The 21,391-nt window shown below is 41.6% G+C and overlaps 1 protein-coding gene across 4 annotated transcripts in view; it reads right to left on the reverse strand.

Moving 5' to 3' along the window:
- The window catches only part of ERC1 (ELKS/RAB6-interacting/CAST family member 1), a 502,036-nt gene that overhangs the window by 64,863 nt on the left and 415,782 nt on the right, over window positions 1-21,391 (reverse strand). For all 4 annotated transcript variants that reach the window (XM_025401992.1, XM_025401990.1, XM_025401993.1 and 1 more), the window contains one exon: window positions 537-725. In XM_025401992.1, coding sequence (XP_025257777.1) covers window positions 537-725 — 189 coding nt within the window. The remainder of the gene's footprint in view (window positions 1-536; window positions 726-21,391) is intronic.

Here is a 21,391-nt window from a genome sequence, read left to right on the forward strand (position 1 = left end):
CAGTCTATCTTACACAAAGTTTTAAGTTTTCCTGGTGTCATAGTACTCCATAGTCTCCCCTAAATCCTGTTTTTGAAAATTTTCAACATAGTTCCTAGAGCGGTGGGCTTACTTTGTGCCTCACCCATGTTTCCTCTAGACAAAACACCACGCTCACACCACACGCACACCACAAAAGGAGGAACGGGTAAAAAGGGCACACACACACTTTTGTAGTTTACACCAAACCAAAATCAAAACCAAAATCAGAGTATCCAGAAATCCAAGCCAGGTCAAAACCAAAACCAAAGTATCAAGCAATCCAAGTCAAGTCTCATGTTGTACATGAGAAATATGCATTTTTAATTTGTGAATTAAAAAAAAAAAACAGTAAAAAATCAATTAAAAATCAGTTAAAAAATGATATCTGGAAACCCCTCCCCACCCCAAAATCTTGAATTTAAACATGGAATTCCCCAAGGTAGCTCCCACTGCATCAACCTACACAGCAACTGGATTTTCACAGGCTCTTTTCAATGTGTGAGTGAGAAACTCACCTGTCCCCGGGTCATCTTCTGCAGCTCATTCTCCCAAGCCGCCTGGTCATCGTCCAAGTTATAGGAAGCTGGTGGAGTGAGTCCACGGAGGATCAGGGGGTCTCGGTCATGGCAGAGGGCTGTCAGGTGTCCAATGTACAACTTTAATTTACTTCTATTTTGGTCAAGTTCTAAGAGGGGCTGGATGATCTGAGGCAAAAAAAAAAAAAAAAAAAAAATGAGGAAAGTCAAGGTCAGTCTGAAATGAGAGGTTCAAATATTCTTTATGCCTCCCAAGTCAAAGAAAATTGATCAAAGACTAAAGCTCTTCTAATCACTACTGAAATCTTCAGGATTACAGAAACATTTTCACATACTGTCACACATTTACGCTGTCACACCCAGCCGCCCTTCTGGGAGACAGGAAGAGAATGCTGGCTTAATACATCCACACCAGACGAACAGCTCTGTACTGAGGCAGGCATTGAGCACAGGACTAACTCGTTTTTACAGAGAGGCTATTCCTGATACAGAAAGACTCCAGTTACCTCACACTTTCTCTCTTCACTTATTTCTGAGTAGATTACAAAAAACTGCTAGTGAAAGCTGCTCATCTGAAAGCCTGGACTACATATACATCAAGTGTTCCTCCACCTCCTGGAATGGAAGAAAAATTCTGTCTCTGGAGAAAGTGCATGTTTTTCTTGGCCAAGAGATGTGATGAGGGAACTCATTACGAATTCTGCCTCATCCTGGCTTATGCTCCCCTCAATTCATTTCACAGAGGTTATCCGATATTCTTCTGAAACAGTGATCGATAAATCCTTATAGAACACCAAGCACCTGACTCACAGCCAAGGACTCTACAATTCTTGGTTGTAACATTGGTTCTGTGTTGTTCTTAAGTAACAGACTCGCTCTACGTTTTTTCTTTTCTCATTTCTCTCCCCTGCTTGAACAGCGACTCCTTTGATTCCTTCTGGAAGCACGCTAAATGACGATGACTCCTGCCCCAGGATTTCATTTGACGGCTCTCGTGACAATAGTCTGGCCAGGTAGTTGGTAGTTGGTCCAAGCCTGGAGTGTTCAGGAAGAGAGTGGGGCCAGATCTCACATCACAGAACACAAGCATTACAGCAGCACCTGCCTGACACACAGCAGCTGCGAGCGCTGTGAAGCACTGCCGAAATGCTGGCGGTTCTCACTGTGCTCCCAGGGCTCACACAGCAGAGGTCTGCACCTGCTGCATGTCACCAGCCCGGCAACTTTCATGAACAGGACACCTCTGGCCTAACTCATGAATTGGGAGCTCAATGATCAAGTCAACAGAAGCAGGGCCTGGTATTACTTTCCACAGTAACACTGATCCCTCCTCGGACCCCCTCAGAGGACTGCTCCTGCCACCTCCCTTCCTTTCTTTTTAAACAAGAGTTTTTTAAGCAAATAAGGTTTAATGTTTTTATTATAAAAACAATATACACTTTACTCCAAAAAACGTGGGGAAAAAAAGAAAAATATAAAGGAAATAAGACAATTGCATACACTTCCACCAAGAAGTAATCATGTGGCCGGGCACGGCAGCTCACGCCTGTAATCCCAGCACTTTGGGAGGCTGAGGAGGGCACATCACAAGGTCAGGAGATCAAGACCATCCTGGTTAACACGGTGAAACCCCGTCTCTACTAAAAACATAAAAAATTAGCCGGGCGCAGTGGCGGGCGCCTGTAGTCCCAGCTACTTGGGAGGCTGAGGCAGCAGAATGGCGTGAACCCGGGAGGCGGAGCTTGCAGTGAGCCGAGATCGCGCCACTGCACTCCAGCCTGGGTGACAGAGCGAGACTTCATCTCAAAAAAAAGAAAAAAAAAATAAAACAGAAGTAATCATTTGTAATATTTTGGTAATTTTCCTGCCAAGTCTTTTAATACATTTATATAAATCAGCTTCTAACAGTATCATACCTCACATTTTCCTTGATACATTATTTATCTATTTAACATTATATTGTGAGTACTGTTCACTACATTATATATGTATATATAAAAACCTACATATGTGTATATATGTATAAACCTATTTTCAGTGAAAATAGGTTTCTAATGGCTGCATAATAAATATAGCACATTTCCTTTGTTTCTAATACTATTTCCAGGAAATAATTAAAAGAGAATAAAGAGCAAGGACTTAGTGGCTGAAACAATCTTTAGCTTACTAAAAAGATCAGAGTTCAGTTTAGGCCTACACAGTATATAACACAGAAGCTGGAGCCTGGCTAGACTAAACAGAGAAAATTAATCAATTTAGCATCACTTTTGTTTTTAAAGTTCTCTCTCTTACTCTAAGGATAAACGATAAACACCAAAGTGCTGCTGTGGAAGGCTCCCGGGCTCCATGAGACTCCTCATCAGCAGGTTTACGGTACCAGTTCTGTGCTGGAATTTCCCACCTAGAAGGCCCGACAACACAGCCAGTCACAGAAGGAAGACGGTGTTTCAATCAAGTAGAGAATTTAGAGTGGGGGAGTTGGACAGTTTTTTGCAAACAATACCAACCTTTCAAAAATGTTGTATTTTATTTCTGGGCATACACGTATACTTGTGGTTGGGCGTGGTGCAGCATGCCTGGAAACCCAGCACTTTGGGAGGCCAAGGCGGGCAGATGACTTGAAGTCAGGAGTTCGACAGCAGTCTGGCCAACATGGTGAAACCTTGTCTCTACTAAAAATACAAAAATTAGCTGGGCGTGGTGGCATGCGCCTGTAATCCCAGCTATTTGGGAGGCTGAGGCTGGAGAACAGCTTGAACCTGGGAGGCGGAGGCGGCAGTGAGCAGAGATCGCACCAATGCACTCCAGCCTGGGCGACAGAGTGAGACTCTGTCTCCAAAAAAAAAAAAAAAAAAAAAAAACGGGTACTTATTGTGGAAAGTTTAAAAAGAATTCCAAGTGCAATCTTTGAAGGTAAAATTACTTTAAATGCAAATACACTTTGTGCACCAATGATGAAACTGTCTGATCATGGTTCTATTACTACATCCCCCATGATGCCAAGTAACGTGTCCCTATTTAATTCCCCATTTTTTAAAAGCTTGGTTTTCTCTATCTTCTTTCACAGATACATTGATTTAAAAAAATCACTTTTAGGATTTTCATTGGGTTTGTGCAATTTATTCCCATTCTCTTAGTGCACACGCGCATGTTTGTGTGCACACAGCTACCATTACAAATGCCACATCTGGGCTGCAAAGGCTGAAAGAGCTGATTATCTTAGGTAATTACTTTTGATTGACAAACTGGTAGAAAAAAGTATGACCATGAAGAAAGGGGACAATGTGATAAATGGTCATATGGAGAAAGTCAAATTCCTTATAGTAAAACAGAATTTAAAAAGATATTATTAGCTCACTCCTGCTACTACTGTGACTGTGGATGATGACATTTTAGGTCCTCATTCTTAATAAAAAATAAATTTCAGCTGGGCACGGTGGCTCACGCCTGTAATCCCAGCACTCTGGGAGGCCAAAGTGGGTAGATCACTTGACGTCAGCAGTTTGAGACCAGCCTGGCCAATATGGTGAAACTCCATCTTTACTAAAAAAATAAAAAAATCAGCCAGGCATGGTGGCGCATGCCTGCAATTCCAGCTACTCAGGAGGCTGGGGCAGGAGAATTGCTTGAACCTGAAAAGGGGAGGTTGCAGTGAGCCGAGATCGTGCCATTGTACTCCAGGCTGGGCATTGTAGTGAGACTCTGTCTCAAAAGAAAAAAAAAAAAATTTCAAATTGATGTAAATGCATTTTATACTGAAGGCTAATTGATTAAATAAACATGATGGCATTTGGTATTCTGAAAAATTTCAGAGTCCAATCGAAAACTTAAAAAATAAGGTTGAGGCCAGGTGTGGTGGCTCATGCCTATAATTCCAGCACTTTGGGAGGCCAAGGTGGGTGGATCACTTGAGGTCAGGAGTTCGACAGCAGTCTGGCCAACATGGTGAAATCTTGTCTCTACTAAAAATACGAAAAGTAGCTGGGTGTGGTGGCACGCACCTGTAGTCTCAGCTACTCAGTATGCTGAGGTATGAGAATTGCTTGAACCTGGGAGGCAGAGGTTGCAGTGAGCTGAGATCACACCACTGCACTCTAGCCTGGGCAACAGAGTGAGACTCCATCACAAAAAAACAAAACAAAAAAATAAGTCTGAGGCAGGGGGATCGCTTAAGGCCAGGAGTTTGAGACCAGCCTGGGCAACACAGCAAGACTCTATCTCTATTTAAAAAAAAAAAAAAAAAATGGCTGTGCGTGGTGGCTCACACCTGTAATCCCAGCACTTTGGGAGGCTGAGGTGGGTGGATCACAAGGTCAGGAGATCAAGAGCATCCTGGCTAACAAGAGGAAACCCCGTCTCTACTAAAAATACAAAAAAAAAAAAAATTAACTGGGCTTGGTGGCGGACGCCTGTAGTCCCAGCTACTCGAGAGGCTGAGGCAGGAGAATGGCGTGAACCCAGAAGGCGGAGCTTGCAGTGAGCCGAGATTGCGCCACTGCACTCCAGTCTGGCGACAGAGTGAGACTCCAACTCAAAAAAAAAAAAAAAAAAAAAAAGAAAAAGAAAAAGAAAGAAAATTTTAAAAAGAATGAAATTCTAAATTGTTTATCCAGAATAAAAACTCATTTTACAAAGGAAAAATAAATGCTGAGGTGATGGATTACTCTGATTTGATCATTTACATTGTATAGAGGTATCAAAATACCACATATACTTCCAAAATATGTACAAATATATCAATAAAAATACAAACCTTTACTCCAAAACAAAACAAACCCCACTGTATGCAATGACTAGAGTGTCTATTCTTTCTTCCCCTGTCAAAGGGAAATGTCTTAAAAACACAACCATAGAGCTTACTTTGTGAAAGCATATGAAACTGCCCAGCTAGCAGAGTCCCCAAATCTATCCAGAAAAGAACTACTTAAGCCTCTCGGAACACACAGACCATGTCAATCACGTGGGAAATGCCCTTATCTCTTCCTTTTTCTCCCTATCTAATTTGAGCAGTCCGCTCAGAAAAGAAACTGTGCTTCCCACAAGGTGGAACTGCCACTGCCTCATCTCAAGAGGGAAGAGGGACATTTCCCGTAAGCTGTAACTTTTTTCCGCATACGACCTCAGCACATTGGCAAGGAGTCCTACTAAAAACCATCAGATATGTGGTCGGGCCAAACTGGTTGTCCAGGTATGCTGAACTACAGTTAAATACACTTTTCTGCATTAGGGAAAAAAGAAGTTAACAAGTGAACTTGTCACAATTATTTGCTTGTACCAAATATGATGCCAAAATGTCATGATGGCCCCAATGCTACATTTACATAATTGTCGAGGAAATTTAAATTATAAAAAGGGATGAGACATTTTTGGTTAAGTACTAAGAGCTTTGTTTCATCTTATAATAATTTATTGTTTACGTAGTAGATTCTCAAACAGGTTTCAGAGGCCAGCATTTGATGGCACAGTGACAAGACCAGTGATCTTCCAAAGGTGTTTATTTTAACCCAGTTTCCACTTAGGTGAGGTTAGATAACTAATGGTCTTTAGGAAGACAGTTAAGCTGTTCCTGTACCATTCAATACAAATAGTAACAGAAGATTCTACAGCATTCCGTTTCTGCAACTCATTTATCTACGAGATCTAAACACACTTTCTTGAGCCACGTGACTTCAATACCTGGATGAAATGTGCAGAGTGAAACTTCTGTCCAATAAGTTTTTCTCTTCCCACTCGACTGTTTCTGTGCCAGAGAGTTACTCTAAGAACTCACCTTGAGAGGTATGATACAGTCTCCTCATAAAGACTAGACGAACAGCTACTGAATGTTATTTGGGGCTTAAGGTATTTTCTCATGGGTACTAATATTTTGTCCTTTGAAAGGTGCCATTTTTTATAATAATTTTTTTTTAAATTGAGACAAGGTCTCGCTTTGTCACCCAAACTGGAGTGCAGTGGTGCAATCACAGCTCACTGACGCCTCAGCCACCTGGGCTCAGCGGTTCTCCTATCTTAGCCCTCAAAGTAGCTGGGACTAGAACATGCACCACCATACCTGGCTAATTTTTAAAATTTATTGTAGAGAAAGGGTCTTACAATATTGCTTTGGCTGGTGTTTAACTCCTGGGCTCATGTGACCCTCCTGCCTCAGCTTCCCACCCAAAGTGCTAGGATTACAGGCATGAGCCACTGCATCCAGCCCGAAAGACGCCATTTTTAAAAAGCTAACATTATTGATCACTTACTGTCTTCCTGGCAAATTATTTTTATATCTACTATGATTCTTCTGTGGTTAGCTCAGAGCCCTGAAGTGGCTACAAAATCTTTCCGTTCTTTTTGCCTGCTGAAGTCTTCAGAGGCAGGTTCTACTGTCCATATATTAACTGCATAAATGTTAGTGGTAGTTTTGATTTCTTGTTGGACTATCACTGCACTGCTGTCTCTCAACACAGACTACATTAAGAAAATCCTAGAATAACAGATTAACTTTCCATAAAAATTATCATCTTAGAATGGCATTCTTATCCAGAGGCCCCAGCTGAGAGCTAAACTCTGAGAAGTAAAAGATGCAAGAAAATAAAATTCATTAATTCTGCCTCAAAGTCTTTACCCTCAATAACTAAGACATCTTCTTAGTCAATAACGTACTTCAGGGTCAGAAAAACGAAGGATAGTATGTCAAGCCTCGTCAAAAAGGTTTGGAGCAATGTGTTATGTTCTTATTTAAACACAGCTATTTTGTGAAAGAATAGAGTTCACAAAATCATATAATTCAGTTACCACTGAGTTCAGGTCCAGGGACCACTAGGTCACCGAGATGAATGAATGTTAATCAGAAATCTCACTACTAATAGAAATATCTGGTTCTAAAAGTAGAAACTCTCTGCAAAGGTTTCAGATTTAAAGCGTTTTATGATCTGACAAAGTGTAAGTGTGCCTATGAAAACCACAAAAGACTACAGGTTTTGAAATGCAAAGAAACATGAGAATCACTTTTGAAAAAAACAAATGATCATTTCTTCTTAGTTTTACAACTCACAAATCTGTTGCCAATTTTTCTTTAAGGATGCATTACCACTCTAGCAAACAAAACAAAACATCCTTCATTTCTGGACTCAGGTATGAAGAGAAAACATTATGTCCTCAAAGCTGTAAGGAGATGTGGAACAGTGTTCAGAATAAAATAAATCTTGAAATCTCAACTATAGAGCTGCTAACCGCATTCTGCCTATTCAATCTTCATTCAGTTAAAATCTCTTTTGCCTTACCGCATTATAAAAAATGCTACTCAAAAGAAATCTAAGGGATGTGCATAGGGAACAGACTGTTAGGGGCTTGCCTACTAGTGACGGAAGGACATTTCTGGCTGAGTATATCTACGTATCTCTTCATGTGCTACAAAGGATGTCAAGACTGTAGGCTTCTCTGTACTTGCTTTAGTACTTGGAAACTTGTAAGATACATTAAAACCAGGTCATTCATCACCAGGTGGGCTAACATGTATATACAGATGAGGACAGCACATAGAAATGGGGTGAAAAGTGAAAAGAATGCTACTGGGAGGCAAAGAAGCTATTACTACAAGCCAACCAATCAAGGGTACATACAGGACGTACCCTGAAAGGACGGCTGCTAAAAGTCAATGAGATAATCAGAATCAAGTCAAGAACGCCACTCAGAAAGCCACTTACTGCTGCACTCAGAAATTCCAGGAGCAGAAATGTGTTCCAAAATTCTCGCTGTTAAGAGTTAACAAAGATGAGAAAACATTTTCAATTCAGTTCTCGGCTTGAGGCCTGGCTCCCCACAACAAATCACTCATTGTGTTTTAGTGAAAAACGGAGAGTTAAATATAAGTGCATATCTCTCTCTCTCTCTCTCTCTCTCTCTCTCTCTCTCTCTGAATGGCTTCCCTACTGTACATTACAGTTCCAGGGCTACAGATTTATGAATGAGACATTAGGGACAAAAATCTAGGAATGTGGAAGAAACATGAGGCAAAAGAGGGAAAAGAGAGTCACAGTTTTTGAGCAGGCCAGTCCAACAAGGACTGACGCCGGATGTCAAAGGAAAAGCTAGCTAGGCGGTTGGTCACAGGGAAAAATGGTGGCTTTTACCTCCCTGCATGCCTGTGTGAACGTGTAAACATTGAAACTGGTAACTCACACTCTATCCTGCCCTCTGAGGCCTGGTGCCTCATGTGCCCTGCTGTAACTGCTACAGTCAAGCACAACAGCACGTTCCGGCATTATCACACGTCTGCTAGACAGACGGATCTGAAAAACAGCAATACGTTGGTTGCCTACGGGGCAAAACAGTGTAACAACCTCATAATCACATTTTATTTTCTCCTTTCTCTCCTACGGCATTGGGAGTGGAGGGGAAAAGCAAGTGGAGTTACCCAGGGCAAACGAGAGGGACTCCTGACCTCGACAGCTCTCAATCAACAAGGAACAACATAACAAAGACGTGAACTGAAATGATGAGGAACACATTACGGGCTCCTCCTCAGTCCGCAAGACTACACAAAAGAGCCGAGGATGACGGTCTAGTCACTATGAGATTTGATGGCTTATCTGTACAAAGGCTCTTCTGTGAGAGGTAGTTATTTCAAGGTCAGGTTAAGACGGCGTGTGTGTATGTCCATCTGCCTGTGCATGGAAGGGTTGGGGGAGCAGGCAGACAGTTTGCCATTAGTCACCTTATTATTTGAACTCTACTGTCAAACCAAACACAACAGACTATGCAGATATAAGTCTCCTGCCGAGTGCCCACAGACAGGCTATAGCCACTGAGGGTCTCATTATGTGTCTGGAGCCTGTGGTAGACGTGGCTTCCTATTAGAGTGCCTAATAAGAACATGGTCTAAGAGGGCACAGGTGGCAGGGAAAAAGAGTTAGCTATCACCCGAAATCCAAGGGAAACTATAAATATATCTGTAGCTGTGTGTAAATATCAGAAATGGGCACCTCTCCATTGGAGAAAGGCAAGTCCCATACAGATATCTGATCTGGGCCGGGTGTGGTGGCTCACGCCTGGAATCCCAGCACTTTGGGAGGCCGAGGCGGGCGGACCACGAGGTCAGGAGATCGAGACCATCCTGGTGAACACGGTGAAACCCCGTCTCTACTAAAAATACAAAAAATTAGCCGGGCATGCTGGCGGGTGCCTGTGGTCCCAGCTACTAGGGAGGCTGAGGCAGGAGAATGGTGGGAACCCACAAGGCGGAGCTTGCAATAAGCCGAGATTGCGCTACTGCACTCCAGCCTGGGAGACAGCGAGACTCCATCTCAAAAAAAAAAAAAAAAAAAAAAAAAAAAGAAAGAAATCTGATCTGTTAATGAAATCTGATCTGTTAATGAAATCTGATCTGTTAATGCTAACATTGGAAACAGCCAGAAAACCGTTTCTCACTTTAACAGGTGAGAAATGGCTGTGATTTGGTGTTAAGAATGCATGGGGGCACAAAGTCCAGATGGGAGGAGAGATCTGAGCAAAATGGCCCTCAGCCAATATTTTCAGCTTAGTTTTCTCTGAAAATAGTGGCCCAAGAACTTTGTATCACCAGGAGGATGAGGAACTTTGTATCACCAGGAGGATGAGGAAATGTTTCTTAATATTAAAAAAGAGCACTTCAAGAATGAAAACAGTTCCAGGACAGAAGGCACTAAGGGTGTCTCCCTAGCTTCTTCCTCTCAGAACTATAAACTAAAACAAAGCGGTTTTTCAGGGGGACAGCTGCTAATTCCAGGAAAGCCATGGGTACACACCTGCCTCCCCCACCTCCAGCAGCTTTGGTTTGTTTCTGTATACGATTATTCTCTTCCTTTCTTCTCCTACCTCCCCTCTCTCCTTCCGACCTGCCCACGGGAAGAATCTTTACTGCCACTCCACACATGCACTAAAAAATCTCATACATCTGAGAAGCTAGTAAGGACCTTGGCTGCTCTGACAGAGTTGTACTTCCTGGATTTATATCTGCTATAGTCAATCAGGAAATCATCTTTAAAAGGCAAATTCTTTCTGAACATTTTATATACCATGAACAGATCCCATGGATTAACGATTTCCAGACATCACCCCTTTCACCTTGAGAGGAATCCAGGCTTTGGGTGGAAAAAAAGATTTGGGAAAAACAAACATGAGAAAGACGGCTTTCTCTACCAACTTCCTCTATTTGAGAATAAAACCTCCCACGCAGTCATTGAATTATTCTCTCTCAAAACGTTAAACTGCGCAGCACAACACAAACCCTGATGGTCATCACCACTTCAATATTAATAGCTGTGGATGCTTAAGCAAAGCTTTATTACTTGAAGATATACAACTGACTATGACAAAAGAGGCTCAGCATGGCAAATGCCAGAGATACTACAAATGGTGGCTGATGTTTTAAGTGAACAGCCAGGAGAGTTCAAGATTAAACAACCTAGACCAGAATTAGCCTAAGGATCTCCAGTCAGATGACCCTTTGGGCGTATATATCACCCGTCTCTGGAAGAAGGACCCATGTGCTCTGTTGCCCTCTACTCCAAACACAGGATTATTAAGCAGGGACTGGAGATCAATTCTGAAGGGCAGTGGCAAAGTAGGGCAGCCCCACTGGAAAGTGGGAAGTGAAATGGGCAGAAAGAACAAACTCTAGCATTTGACAGAACTGACTGATGCTCATGGGGGAACAGCAGAGTACCAGGAAGTGAAAAAACGGGGTGCAGGCAGGCCACAGAAGGAGGTTCCAAGGGGTACGTGGTATACACATCTAGATTGAAGCACAGGTAACTACGTGAATCAAAAGAGAGTAAGCAGGCTCCTAGTTTAGCTGTAAAGTGACTTGATAGTAAAAAAGAAAAAGGAAAAAGTTAAGCTTGTACAGAATCTTCATGTATCTATTTTTTAATCTCCCAGACTCTCATACCGGTGCCACCTTTTAGTATCATAAAAAAAAGCTACTGCACAAAGGAAGCCACAACCAATTTTAGTGAGGAAATCCAGAGGATGGAGACCACGTTTTTGATATAATCAGATAATCTAATATATTAGGGGTGTTTAGAAAATAGGAAACAGAATAAAGAGTGAAATGATAAAATCTAACTCTAGAAATCAAGCAAAGAAAAGGGATAAGAGCAAGCAGAACATGCCTTTTCTGCACCATGTTAATCTGCTCTTGTTTGTAGCTGCTTTTCTCTGGTTCTCCTACCAGGCAGTATCCACATATATATATATATATATATATGGTGTGATCACAGTGGTGTGATCACAGCTCACTGCAGCCTCAGCCTTGGGGAGCAGACTTTTGATAGCACAGACACAGCAATTCCTACTTTAACGGCAGGAATAGCGCTCTCCATGCTTTAAGCAGTCTGCCCAAATATACACAACATACAATTTTGAGAAATTTTCCATACTCAGTTGCCTTGTGGGCTTCAGCAACTGTAGTCTTCTTGCATGAGATGCTACTGCTGACAGGAAACAGAACGCCCTTGTTGGAGCATTCAGAGGGAGTAAAGTCTCTGCCATCTTGTTCATTCAAGCAGTAAGATCTCATGCTATTGGTCAGATACATTTCTTTTTTTTTTTTTTTTGAGACGGAGTCTCGCTCTCTTGCCCAGGCTGGAGTGCAGTGGCCGGATCTCAGCTCACTGCAAGCTCCGCCTCCCGGGTTCACGCCATTCTCCTGCCTCAGCCTCCTGAGTAGCTGGGACTACAGGCGCCCGCCACTTCGCCCGGCTAGTTTTTTGTATTTCTTAGTAGAGACGGGGTTTCACCGTGTTAGCCAGGATGGTCTCGATCTCCTGACCTCGTGATCCGCCCGTCTCGGCCTCCCAAAGTGCTGGGATTACAGGCTTGAGCCACCGCGCCCGGCCGGTCAGATACATTTCTAATTAATAAACCATCCTCTAGCTAGCAAACCATCCACACATCATTTCCCAGATGCAGCATTAGGAGGAATACTGCAAAGTCATTCTAAGGCGGGTGTGTGTGTCTCCGACTACCTGTGAGTTCAGTGCTGTACATTCTACGTACGTGAAGGTTTTCAGCTCCCCTGATTTCATTAACACATTCTGTCTCCATGATCATGTATTTCTGTACACCAGAATAAAGCATCAGGTTAACATGCTATTTAAAACATACACGTGCATATAGCTACGAAATGTCTGATTGGCTGGAGCCAGGCTCCTCTGAACTAGGACTCCTACCCCTGTCATCTCTTGGAGCAATTACAACTTGTACCTCCCAGGAAAGCACAGCTGTTTGCCTGGATGCTTGCCCTTATCTGCTCTCATGTCAGTTACTTCCTGCATGAAATTTTTTAATTAGCCTGGAATTAAATTAATTTAGGTGATCCTCTGTATCTTACAATCTTAACTAAGAATTGCATCTACCTAAACATTTCTTTGGCAACAGACGCTGTGGCATCACAGCACCTCACAGTACTACACTGGATGCAGACACGGTAGTCCATCCTTTAGTACCAGGGAAGGCAATGTGGCTCCTGTGGCTATGGCCATTCAAACACTGTACAGCCAGGAGGATGCAGGCGGTTGGCTGGTAACATCATGTTAATGACTGGGTATTCAGTTTCAGAGACGGTGGTGGAAAAGGTTTTTCTGGTTTTTGTTTTTTAGCCCAGAGGCTACCCTCACTAGAGACAGATGTGTATCACTTACGTGCTACGACATCTTTGCACTGTATTGATAGTTCTGTACAACAGAGCAGAATCACACACAGAGCGACACAGCGGTGAAGAGCATGGGCTCTGGAGGATTCCGGGTCTGTGACATTCTAGGTAGCAGACCTGGAACAAGTTGCTTTGGTAACAGTATATCAATGGGGTTGTCATAATCGCTGTGCCTGCCACACAGTAAACTTCTTCAATAATTATTCACTACTATTATTTCCAATAACCTGTTTTGTCATCTGTAAAATGGGAATAATCATGCCCATCCTTGTGAGGATTACAGTACATGTAAAGACAAGTTATTCTTGGTAACTACCTGACATCCTCACCCTGAGGACGTTTTAATGCCACCACATGTGCGTGGCCTCACCAAGGATTATAGATGGCTAGGGAAGGCATGTAAAGTGATGAGAGACACAACAAGAACTAGACAAGCATCACAACACTACAGTCCATGAACCAAATTCAGCACTGCCTGTTTTTGTACAGCCCATCAACTAAGAATGGTTTTTATATGAACATGAGATTTCAGTGTCTAAAATTGAGTAGTTCACAGCCACAGTCATTCATTTACATGTTGCCTGTGGGTGCTTTCACACTACAACAGCAGAGTTGCACTGTTTTGGCAGGAAGTATACAGTCTGCAAAGCGTAAGTATATGCTATCCCAGCACTTTGGGAGGTCGAGGTGGCAGGACTGCTTGAGCTCAGGAGTTCGAGACCAGCCTGGGCAAAACAGAGAGACTCATCTTTATAAAAAGTTTAAAAAATTAGCAGGGTAAGGTGGTGCATGCCAACAGTCCCAGTTACTCAGGAGGCTGAGGTAAGAGGACTGCTTGAGACTGGGCAGGAGGTTGAGGCTACAGTGAACTGTGATTGCACCACTGCACTCCCTGTCTCAAAAACAAACAAAAACCAAAAGTGTAACTATATACTATTTACTATCTGGACCATTAAAAAATGTTTGCCAATTTCCATAAGAGACTAATCTCAGAAAACAGGGTAAATATAATACTAAAGAGGAAATTCTTATAATTTTCTAACATATTATTTTAAAAAGGAATAATAATTACTACCTAAAAAAATCCATTCACAATGAAAATTACTTGTATCATGAATAATATTAACACAAAATAAAACACTGGCTAAAAGGAAAACTGGATTTGGCGACAGGCATAAAATGAAAACTGACAGTTATAGGAAGTTATAATTAGTAAAATCTATGTAAAAACTCTGATAAATAAAATCATTATACAATTTAAATATGAAAAAGAACTGATACTAATTAAAATGATTCCATAGGATAAGAAAATTTAAAAAGCTGAACATTTTCCACTACGTGTATAAATTGATCAAGATACTAAGTTAACTTAGTTTCAGCTCCAGAAAACACTCAGTTAAAGATTCCTTGACACTGATACAACCTGAATTAAATGTCTGTGAATAGGTTAAATGTTTCTATTGGGTCAAATGTTCTCAAGGTTACACAAGTTTAAAACACTAATTGGATCCAAACAGCATCCTGTACTCATAGTACTCATTCTGAGTACAGAATACAAAAGATGGAAGGAATTTTAGAGACATCTGCCCCCGTCCCGTGCCTAACTTTCTAAATGAAAAATTCAAAATCCCGAGAGGTGACTTGATCTGTAAAGATGACCAGGAGCTAAGTTCTCAGTCAGCATCAGTTCCTCACAGCTCGCGGTTCTCCCCTGGAGCGGTTAGAGAACTTTCAGGCTTTATTTCATTGCTTTTACCTGAGTAGTTCCTGTGGGCGAGTTACTTTCTGAATTATAACTGGGCATTCAAATGGTGTTCTCTGTTTTCTAAACCAAAAGGGACTGGAAACCAATTGGGTCATTTCCTAGAAGAACCAGAGCTTCTTGATAATAAACTTATTCTCACTTCTAAACTCTTCTATCCCTGCACCCATTCAGCCCCTCAGTATCGCTCTCCAGGACAAAGAAGCAAGCTCTGAACTGGCTGTCCTGTTTCCGGTACTCTGCCCCGTCTACCTCCCTCTCCGCCTGTCCATCCTCTACAGATTGCAAAGGCATGCTAAGGGCTTCGCAATCCACCTGCTGCTGACTGCAGCCACCTAATGGCTTGTCTCTCCCTCTCTGACATCCCGTAGTAATTGAAAAAACAAACCTGAGGCTGGGCGTGGTGGCTCATGCCTGTAATCCCAGCACTTCTGGCCCAGAGGCCAAAGCAGGTGAATCTCTTGAGGTCAGGAGTTTGAGACTAGCCTGGCCAACATGGTGAAACCCCATCTCTACTAAAAATACAAAAAAATTAGCTGGGCGTGGTGGCGGGTGCCTGTAATCCCAGATACTTGGGAGGCTGAAGCAGGAGAATTGCTTGAACCTGGGAGGTGCAGGTTGCAGGTAGCTGAGATCAAGCCACTGCACTCCAGCCTGGGCGACAGAGCGAGACTCTGTTGCCAAAAAAAAAAAAAAAAAAAAAGCCTGAAAATTATTTAGCATTCATCTTTTCAAAAAGTGGTACCTAAGCCCTAATACCCTGCTCAGTGTGGGATGGTCTTAGTGACTCACTTCTAAGGAACAGAATGTGGCCGAAGTGATGTTGTATAATTTATGATTCCAGGTCATAAAAGGCATTGTGGCTTCCTTCTGGCTCTCATCTCTCGGATCACTCATTCTAGGTGAAGCTGGACTCCATGTCACCACATCCAGCAGCCCGATGGAGAGGTTCCATATGGCAAGGAACTGAAGGTTCCTTCCAACAGGTAGCACAAGCTGTGGGTGAGCAATCCTGGAACTGGCTGTTCTATCCCCAGGGAAGGTTTTAGATAACTGCGGTCCCATGAGAGACCCCAAGTAAGAACTACTCAGCTAAGACGCTGCTGAATTCCTGACACACAGAAACCATTGAGATAAAAATCATTTATTGTTGTTTTATGTGCCAGACTTTGGGGTAATGTGTAATGTTGCAACAGATAACTGATATGTACCCTAACTACGATCTACAATGAGCTACCAAGAATATACTAAATTTGTTATGCTGTTTATGCTCCTATATCTTTGCAAACATCTTTATCTAAAATTATATCTGCCTGGCAAATGCCTATTGCTCCTTGAAGAGTTAGTTCAAGTGTCACCTTCTCTGTGAACCCCTAAATCTCTTTGGAGACCTGGGTTTTTCTATTATATCTTATATAATTTTTCTCTGTTGGAGAAAATCCATCATTCAGCATTTGTTTCAATGTCTTGAAACATGTATTTTTTACCATGTACCTAATGCAGTGTTAGGCACACTGGTAGATGTCCCCAAAAATATTTTTGAATTAATCTTATTTCTCATTTCAGTTTTAAACCAAAATAATAAAAGTTTCATATCACATGAAATTATTCCACATGAACTTGAGGACTCAGATGTAAATGATACGGGAGTGCGGAGAATGTATTTTTCAGTGAAAACATGAAATCAGAGATAAACATCCTGGTTCAGTTCTCAGAAGACATAACAATATGAATACTGGATTTTTAAATAGTGATCCAACAACAAAATGATTACGTGACCAAATGTAAGATGCTTTCATTTGATTCTAGAATACCAAGAGCAAAATTTTAATAACTTACTTCATATTCACATGAAAACCCAGACGATCTAATTCCTAATTTCTAGGTTTGCCAAATCCCCTCTTCTACAAAAAGTTTGTGATCCTAGTCTTGAAATTCAGGAAGAAACAGTGATATGTGTTCAGTAGTGACTATCTTCCAATGAAAAGAAATGAAGTTTTGCTAGTAAGTGTTTTGCCTTAAAACCTGAATTTTCACCAAAAAGAAGCCATCTGTTTTGAATATTTTACAGACCAAGCCTCTATTTGTGCTCCGCTTTGATCTCCCAGCATAATAGGAAGCCAGTGATACAGTCCAGCTACACCTCAATCAAGCGTGCTCATTTAATTTATCCCAGAAATGCCCAGCCAGATCCAGCTGGAAACTTCAGCCTCGTCGTCCTAGGATCAGGAAGAAGAAGGAAGACACATCAGGGAGAAAAGCTCTTTTGTTTTGGTTGATAATGCAGTTTTGTGTCTAAGAAAATATTCCTTTAACCCAAAACAGATAGTAATCCCGAAGACAGAGACTGTGTATAGAAAGTAACAAATTAGCAGGGAGCTGAGGACAAGTTAATGAAAGCAGTACTGTAGAGTCCTACTGTAACGAGTCTGCTGTTTAATATTTCAGATAAAATGTGAGTTGAATCATATCCTCCACAACATAACTCTATAAAATCAAAATGTGATATAATACGCAAGTGTTAGGTCTGTCTTCCAAAACTGGTATTAAAAAAGGTCAAATCACAGGCTGAGGGTGGTGAGTAATGAACTTAATGATATAACATTCTAGAAAACACACTAGGTATTGACTGGAGCTAAGATCAGCCTGGGACACTAATACACATGAATGGAATCAAATTACAGGATAACCTATTAGGGTTCAGGGAGAAACCGAAAGATTAAAAATAGCTACTACACTGCATAAAACTGTAAATAGCATATATGTAACTTTTCTTTAGGGCAAAACTCATCAATGTTTTCATTTAATAAATATTTATTGAGCCCTGTCGGGTCCCCACATTTATAGATGACTGTGTGGGAAAAAGTAATACATGAAGAGTTTTATTTTGTACAAAGTACAAAGATATTTTGTTGTCCAGGAAGAATGTCTAAATCACAAATAATACCACAAATAGGGCAAGACAGCTCTTCCTCATTAGCAAAATGAGTTCATATCATTAAGATATGAACCCACAGATCTGAGTGCATATGTTCCAGAGATGCTTCAAATGCTATATAATTTTCAGTGTAAGAAATAAATCAAGTGAGTCACAGGACAATGCCACCTTAAATCACTCAACAGAAACCACAGAAATGCAGGATCTACCTATAAGTGATGTCTGAAAACATATTAAGTAAAAGGTTCTATAAATGAAACACTATAAATGATGTCTTAAAATATATTAAGTACAAGGTTCTATCCCAAATTACTTACAATGCACTCATGCAGCCTAAGAGGTCTCTGCCTCAATGTCACCCTCGCTGTCGTTTAGTGAGCACGTCCTATATGTCAGGCAAAGGGCTGAGTGCACTGACTACATTATTATATTTAACTCTCACCATAACCTTTGGTATAGGTTTTACGATTGCCATTTAACAAATGAGGAATCTGATGCGTAGAGAAGAAGTTAAGTGACTTGTGGGCAGTTACACAGCCACCACACTGGATTCAGATTAGGTCTTAGGGCAAAGCATACTCTTTATCACCAAGTTAAAAGGCCCTCAAAATAATACAACTGCCCTGTAGGGGAAGCAAAAGAAAATATATCTTGCCAGTTTTATAGGTGGGATGCAATATCTTAAAAAAAAGAAGATAGGAAATTTGTAGTTGCACTATTGTCATGTATCACAATTATGACAACACCACATAAGAGAAATAGTAATGCTGATCTGTGATACACCAAAATATAAACTGAGATTGCATTGGGGTGATAGGATTATGCGATCCTTTTTCTTTTCTATTTTCCAAGTAGTTACTGTTGACTACAAATCTCTCTTCCAATCCAACTTCCTTATGTAAAAGTTCTGATATGTATCGAGGCACCCAGGTTTCACACAAAGGAGGCCCCCAGTAGTGATTTACACAGTATGTGTAGTGTCTGCCAGGTAGAGAGCACACGTTATAAATCTAGGAGATATGGTGAGACCTACTCCTTTCTTGTCTGCTTCTGGAATGGGAAAATGGAATTGAGTATGTGTTTGTCTTGATGGTCATCTAGTTCTGGAAGGGTCTGTCTGGGATTTAAGAACACAAACAGTAGGTGAAAGCAGGTCTGAGACACTTCCAGGCTGGTGTCCAGTTATCAGAGAAATCCTAGTTAAGAATAAAGTGGCTGGGCACGATGGCTCACACCTGTAATCCCAGCACTTTGGGAGGCCGAGGGGGGTGGATCATGAGGTCAGGAGTTCAAGACCAGCCTGGCCAAGATGGTGAAACCCTGTCTCCACTAAAAATGAAAAAAAAAAAAAAAAAAAAAAAAAAAAAAGCCGGGCGTGGTGGTGGCCGCCTGTAATCCCAGCTACTGAGGAGGCTGAGGGAGGAGAATCGCTTAAACCCCAGAGGTGGAGGTTGCAGTGAGTCGAGACAGTGCCACTGCACTCTAGACTGGGCGACATAGCAAGACTTCGTTTCAAAAAAAAAAAAAAAAAGTATATAAACCTGCCTAAAGGGTCCCAGGCATTGCAGCTCTCCAGACATACATGTTCTAGTGCGCCACTAGAAGGAGGGCAGACACAGCTGTTCTGAAGGAATCCCAATGGTTCTGAAACTTACATGGAGAAAAAAGGGTTTTACAAAAAAAGTGGAAGATGGAATGTGGCCCAGTCACAAACCATGCTAAATTATGAAGAAAAAAGAGTGATACATTGAATTTAGAGGTACAAAGACAGAACATGGTAAGAAAAACTGGGGTAGAATTAGGAAATAAAAGCAGCATTCCATTGATATGATAATGTTGACAGAGCTTTCAAATCTGAAATAGTATGCATTACTATACCACATTAGATGAACTACTGTAGTCCACAAAACATATAATATAGTTGTGGACTAAATTTGGCAAAAGCTGTATAGTCTAGAGCAAAGATCCTAGAATTCTGGGAATTTCTGCAAGTTATCCAAAAGTAATTGAGTTCTAGAGAACATTAATGTTTAAGAAGAGAGACTAACCCTAAAAATCCAGAAATCTGGTATCTTCCAACATTAGTAAACGACTACAGCCTGCTCTTATTGACATTCCTCTAACTTACTTGTAAAGAATGTCTAAAGGCCGGGCGCCGTGGCTCACACCTGTAATCCTAGCACTTTGGGAGGTTGAGGCGGGTGGATCACCTTAGGTCAGGAGTTCGAGACCAGCCTGGCCAACATGGTGAAACCCCGTCTCTACTAAAAATACAAAACTAGACGGGTGTGGTGGTGCGTGCCCTTGGGAGGCTGAGGCAGGAGAATCACTTCAACCCGGGAGGTGGAGGCTGCAGTGAGCAGAGATCGCACCACTGCACTCCAGCCTGGGCAATAAGAGTGAAACTCCGTCTCGAAAAAAAAAAAAAAAAAAGAATGTTCTAAAAACTCCCTGTGTTAGACTTCAGATACTATGCAAGAGCTATACAGAAGTACATGTTGGCTACCGGCAGGTTAGTAAACAACAGCTATTAATTCTATGGCAAATCATGGGTTTACAAACTACTTTCACTTTCATTACGTCGGTGCCTCAAGAAAAGTAGGATAGTTATCATCACGCCCACTTCAGAGATGAATAAACTGAGGTACCAAGAGGTTAATGGATCACTTTGAAGTCTCCGACCCTGATTCAATGCTTTTTCTATTAAGTAGGTGTCTACGTTTTTCTTGGATAATTCACGTTACGCAGAAAAACAGAGATGTCTGGCCCATGAGGAATTTCAGAGCTCTGTGCATTAGGGCCAGAAAAATGATAAGTGGATCCTAATACTCAGTCTGCCAGGAAAAAAGGAACTTCGGCCATTAAAAGGCTGTGCTAACAGCTCTAAGTCACGTAAACAGATCGACGTTGTCTCACAGTCATTCTGTAAGCGAAAAACACACCGAGGAGAAACGACTGCGTGAGACCTTTGCTCCCAGGGAATGATGATTGTTGTAACCAACTCCTTTTCTGTCCCAGTCCTTGCTATGAGGAAAGGCTGATAGGTGCCGATGACTGGCATGTCTTAGTAGAGTCGGAGATTTAGGAATCTGGGCTGGTGACAATGTTGGTACAGAAAGTTTGTTTCTCTGCTCTGTTTGTCAAGAGTCTACAAGTCTGTGGGGAAAGGGAAGAAAGCAGAATGCAGAAGAGCTCACCATTCACTGTAACAGGAAAATATTCCTATCCCCACGAGAGATGTGGCTACGCCATCACACTAAAAAGTGCTCTCACTGCCAATTACCAAGCACCATCCAGCGTAAGTGCCTACTAAAATCATGTCTGTGCTCTATATTCCAGGAAGTAGATAGCTTTCTCTACACAACAGAAACACAAATTTAAAGAAATCATACTCTTGGCAGCAAAGAATTCTAACCCTGTTCTCTAAGCAGTAGCACACTAGTCCAACTCCTATTCCC

Source organism: Theropithecus gelada, chromosome 11 (genome assembly GCF_003255815.1).
Source record: "Theropithecus gelada isolate Dixy chromosome 11, Tgel_1.0, whole genome shotgun sequence".
Lineage (NCBI taxonomy): Eukaryota > Metazoa > Chordata > Mammalia > Primates > Cercopithecidae > Theropithecus > Theropithecus gelada.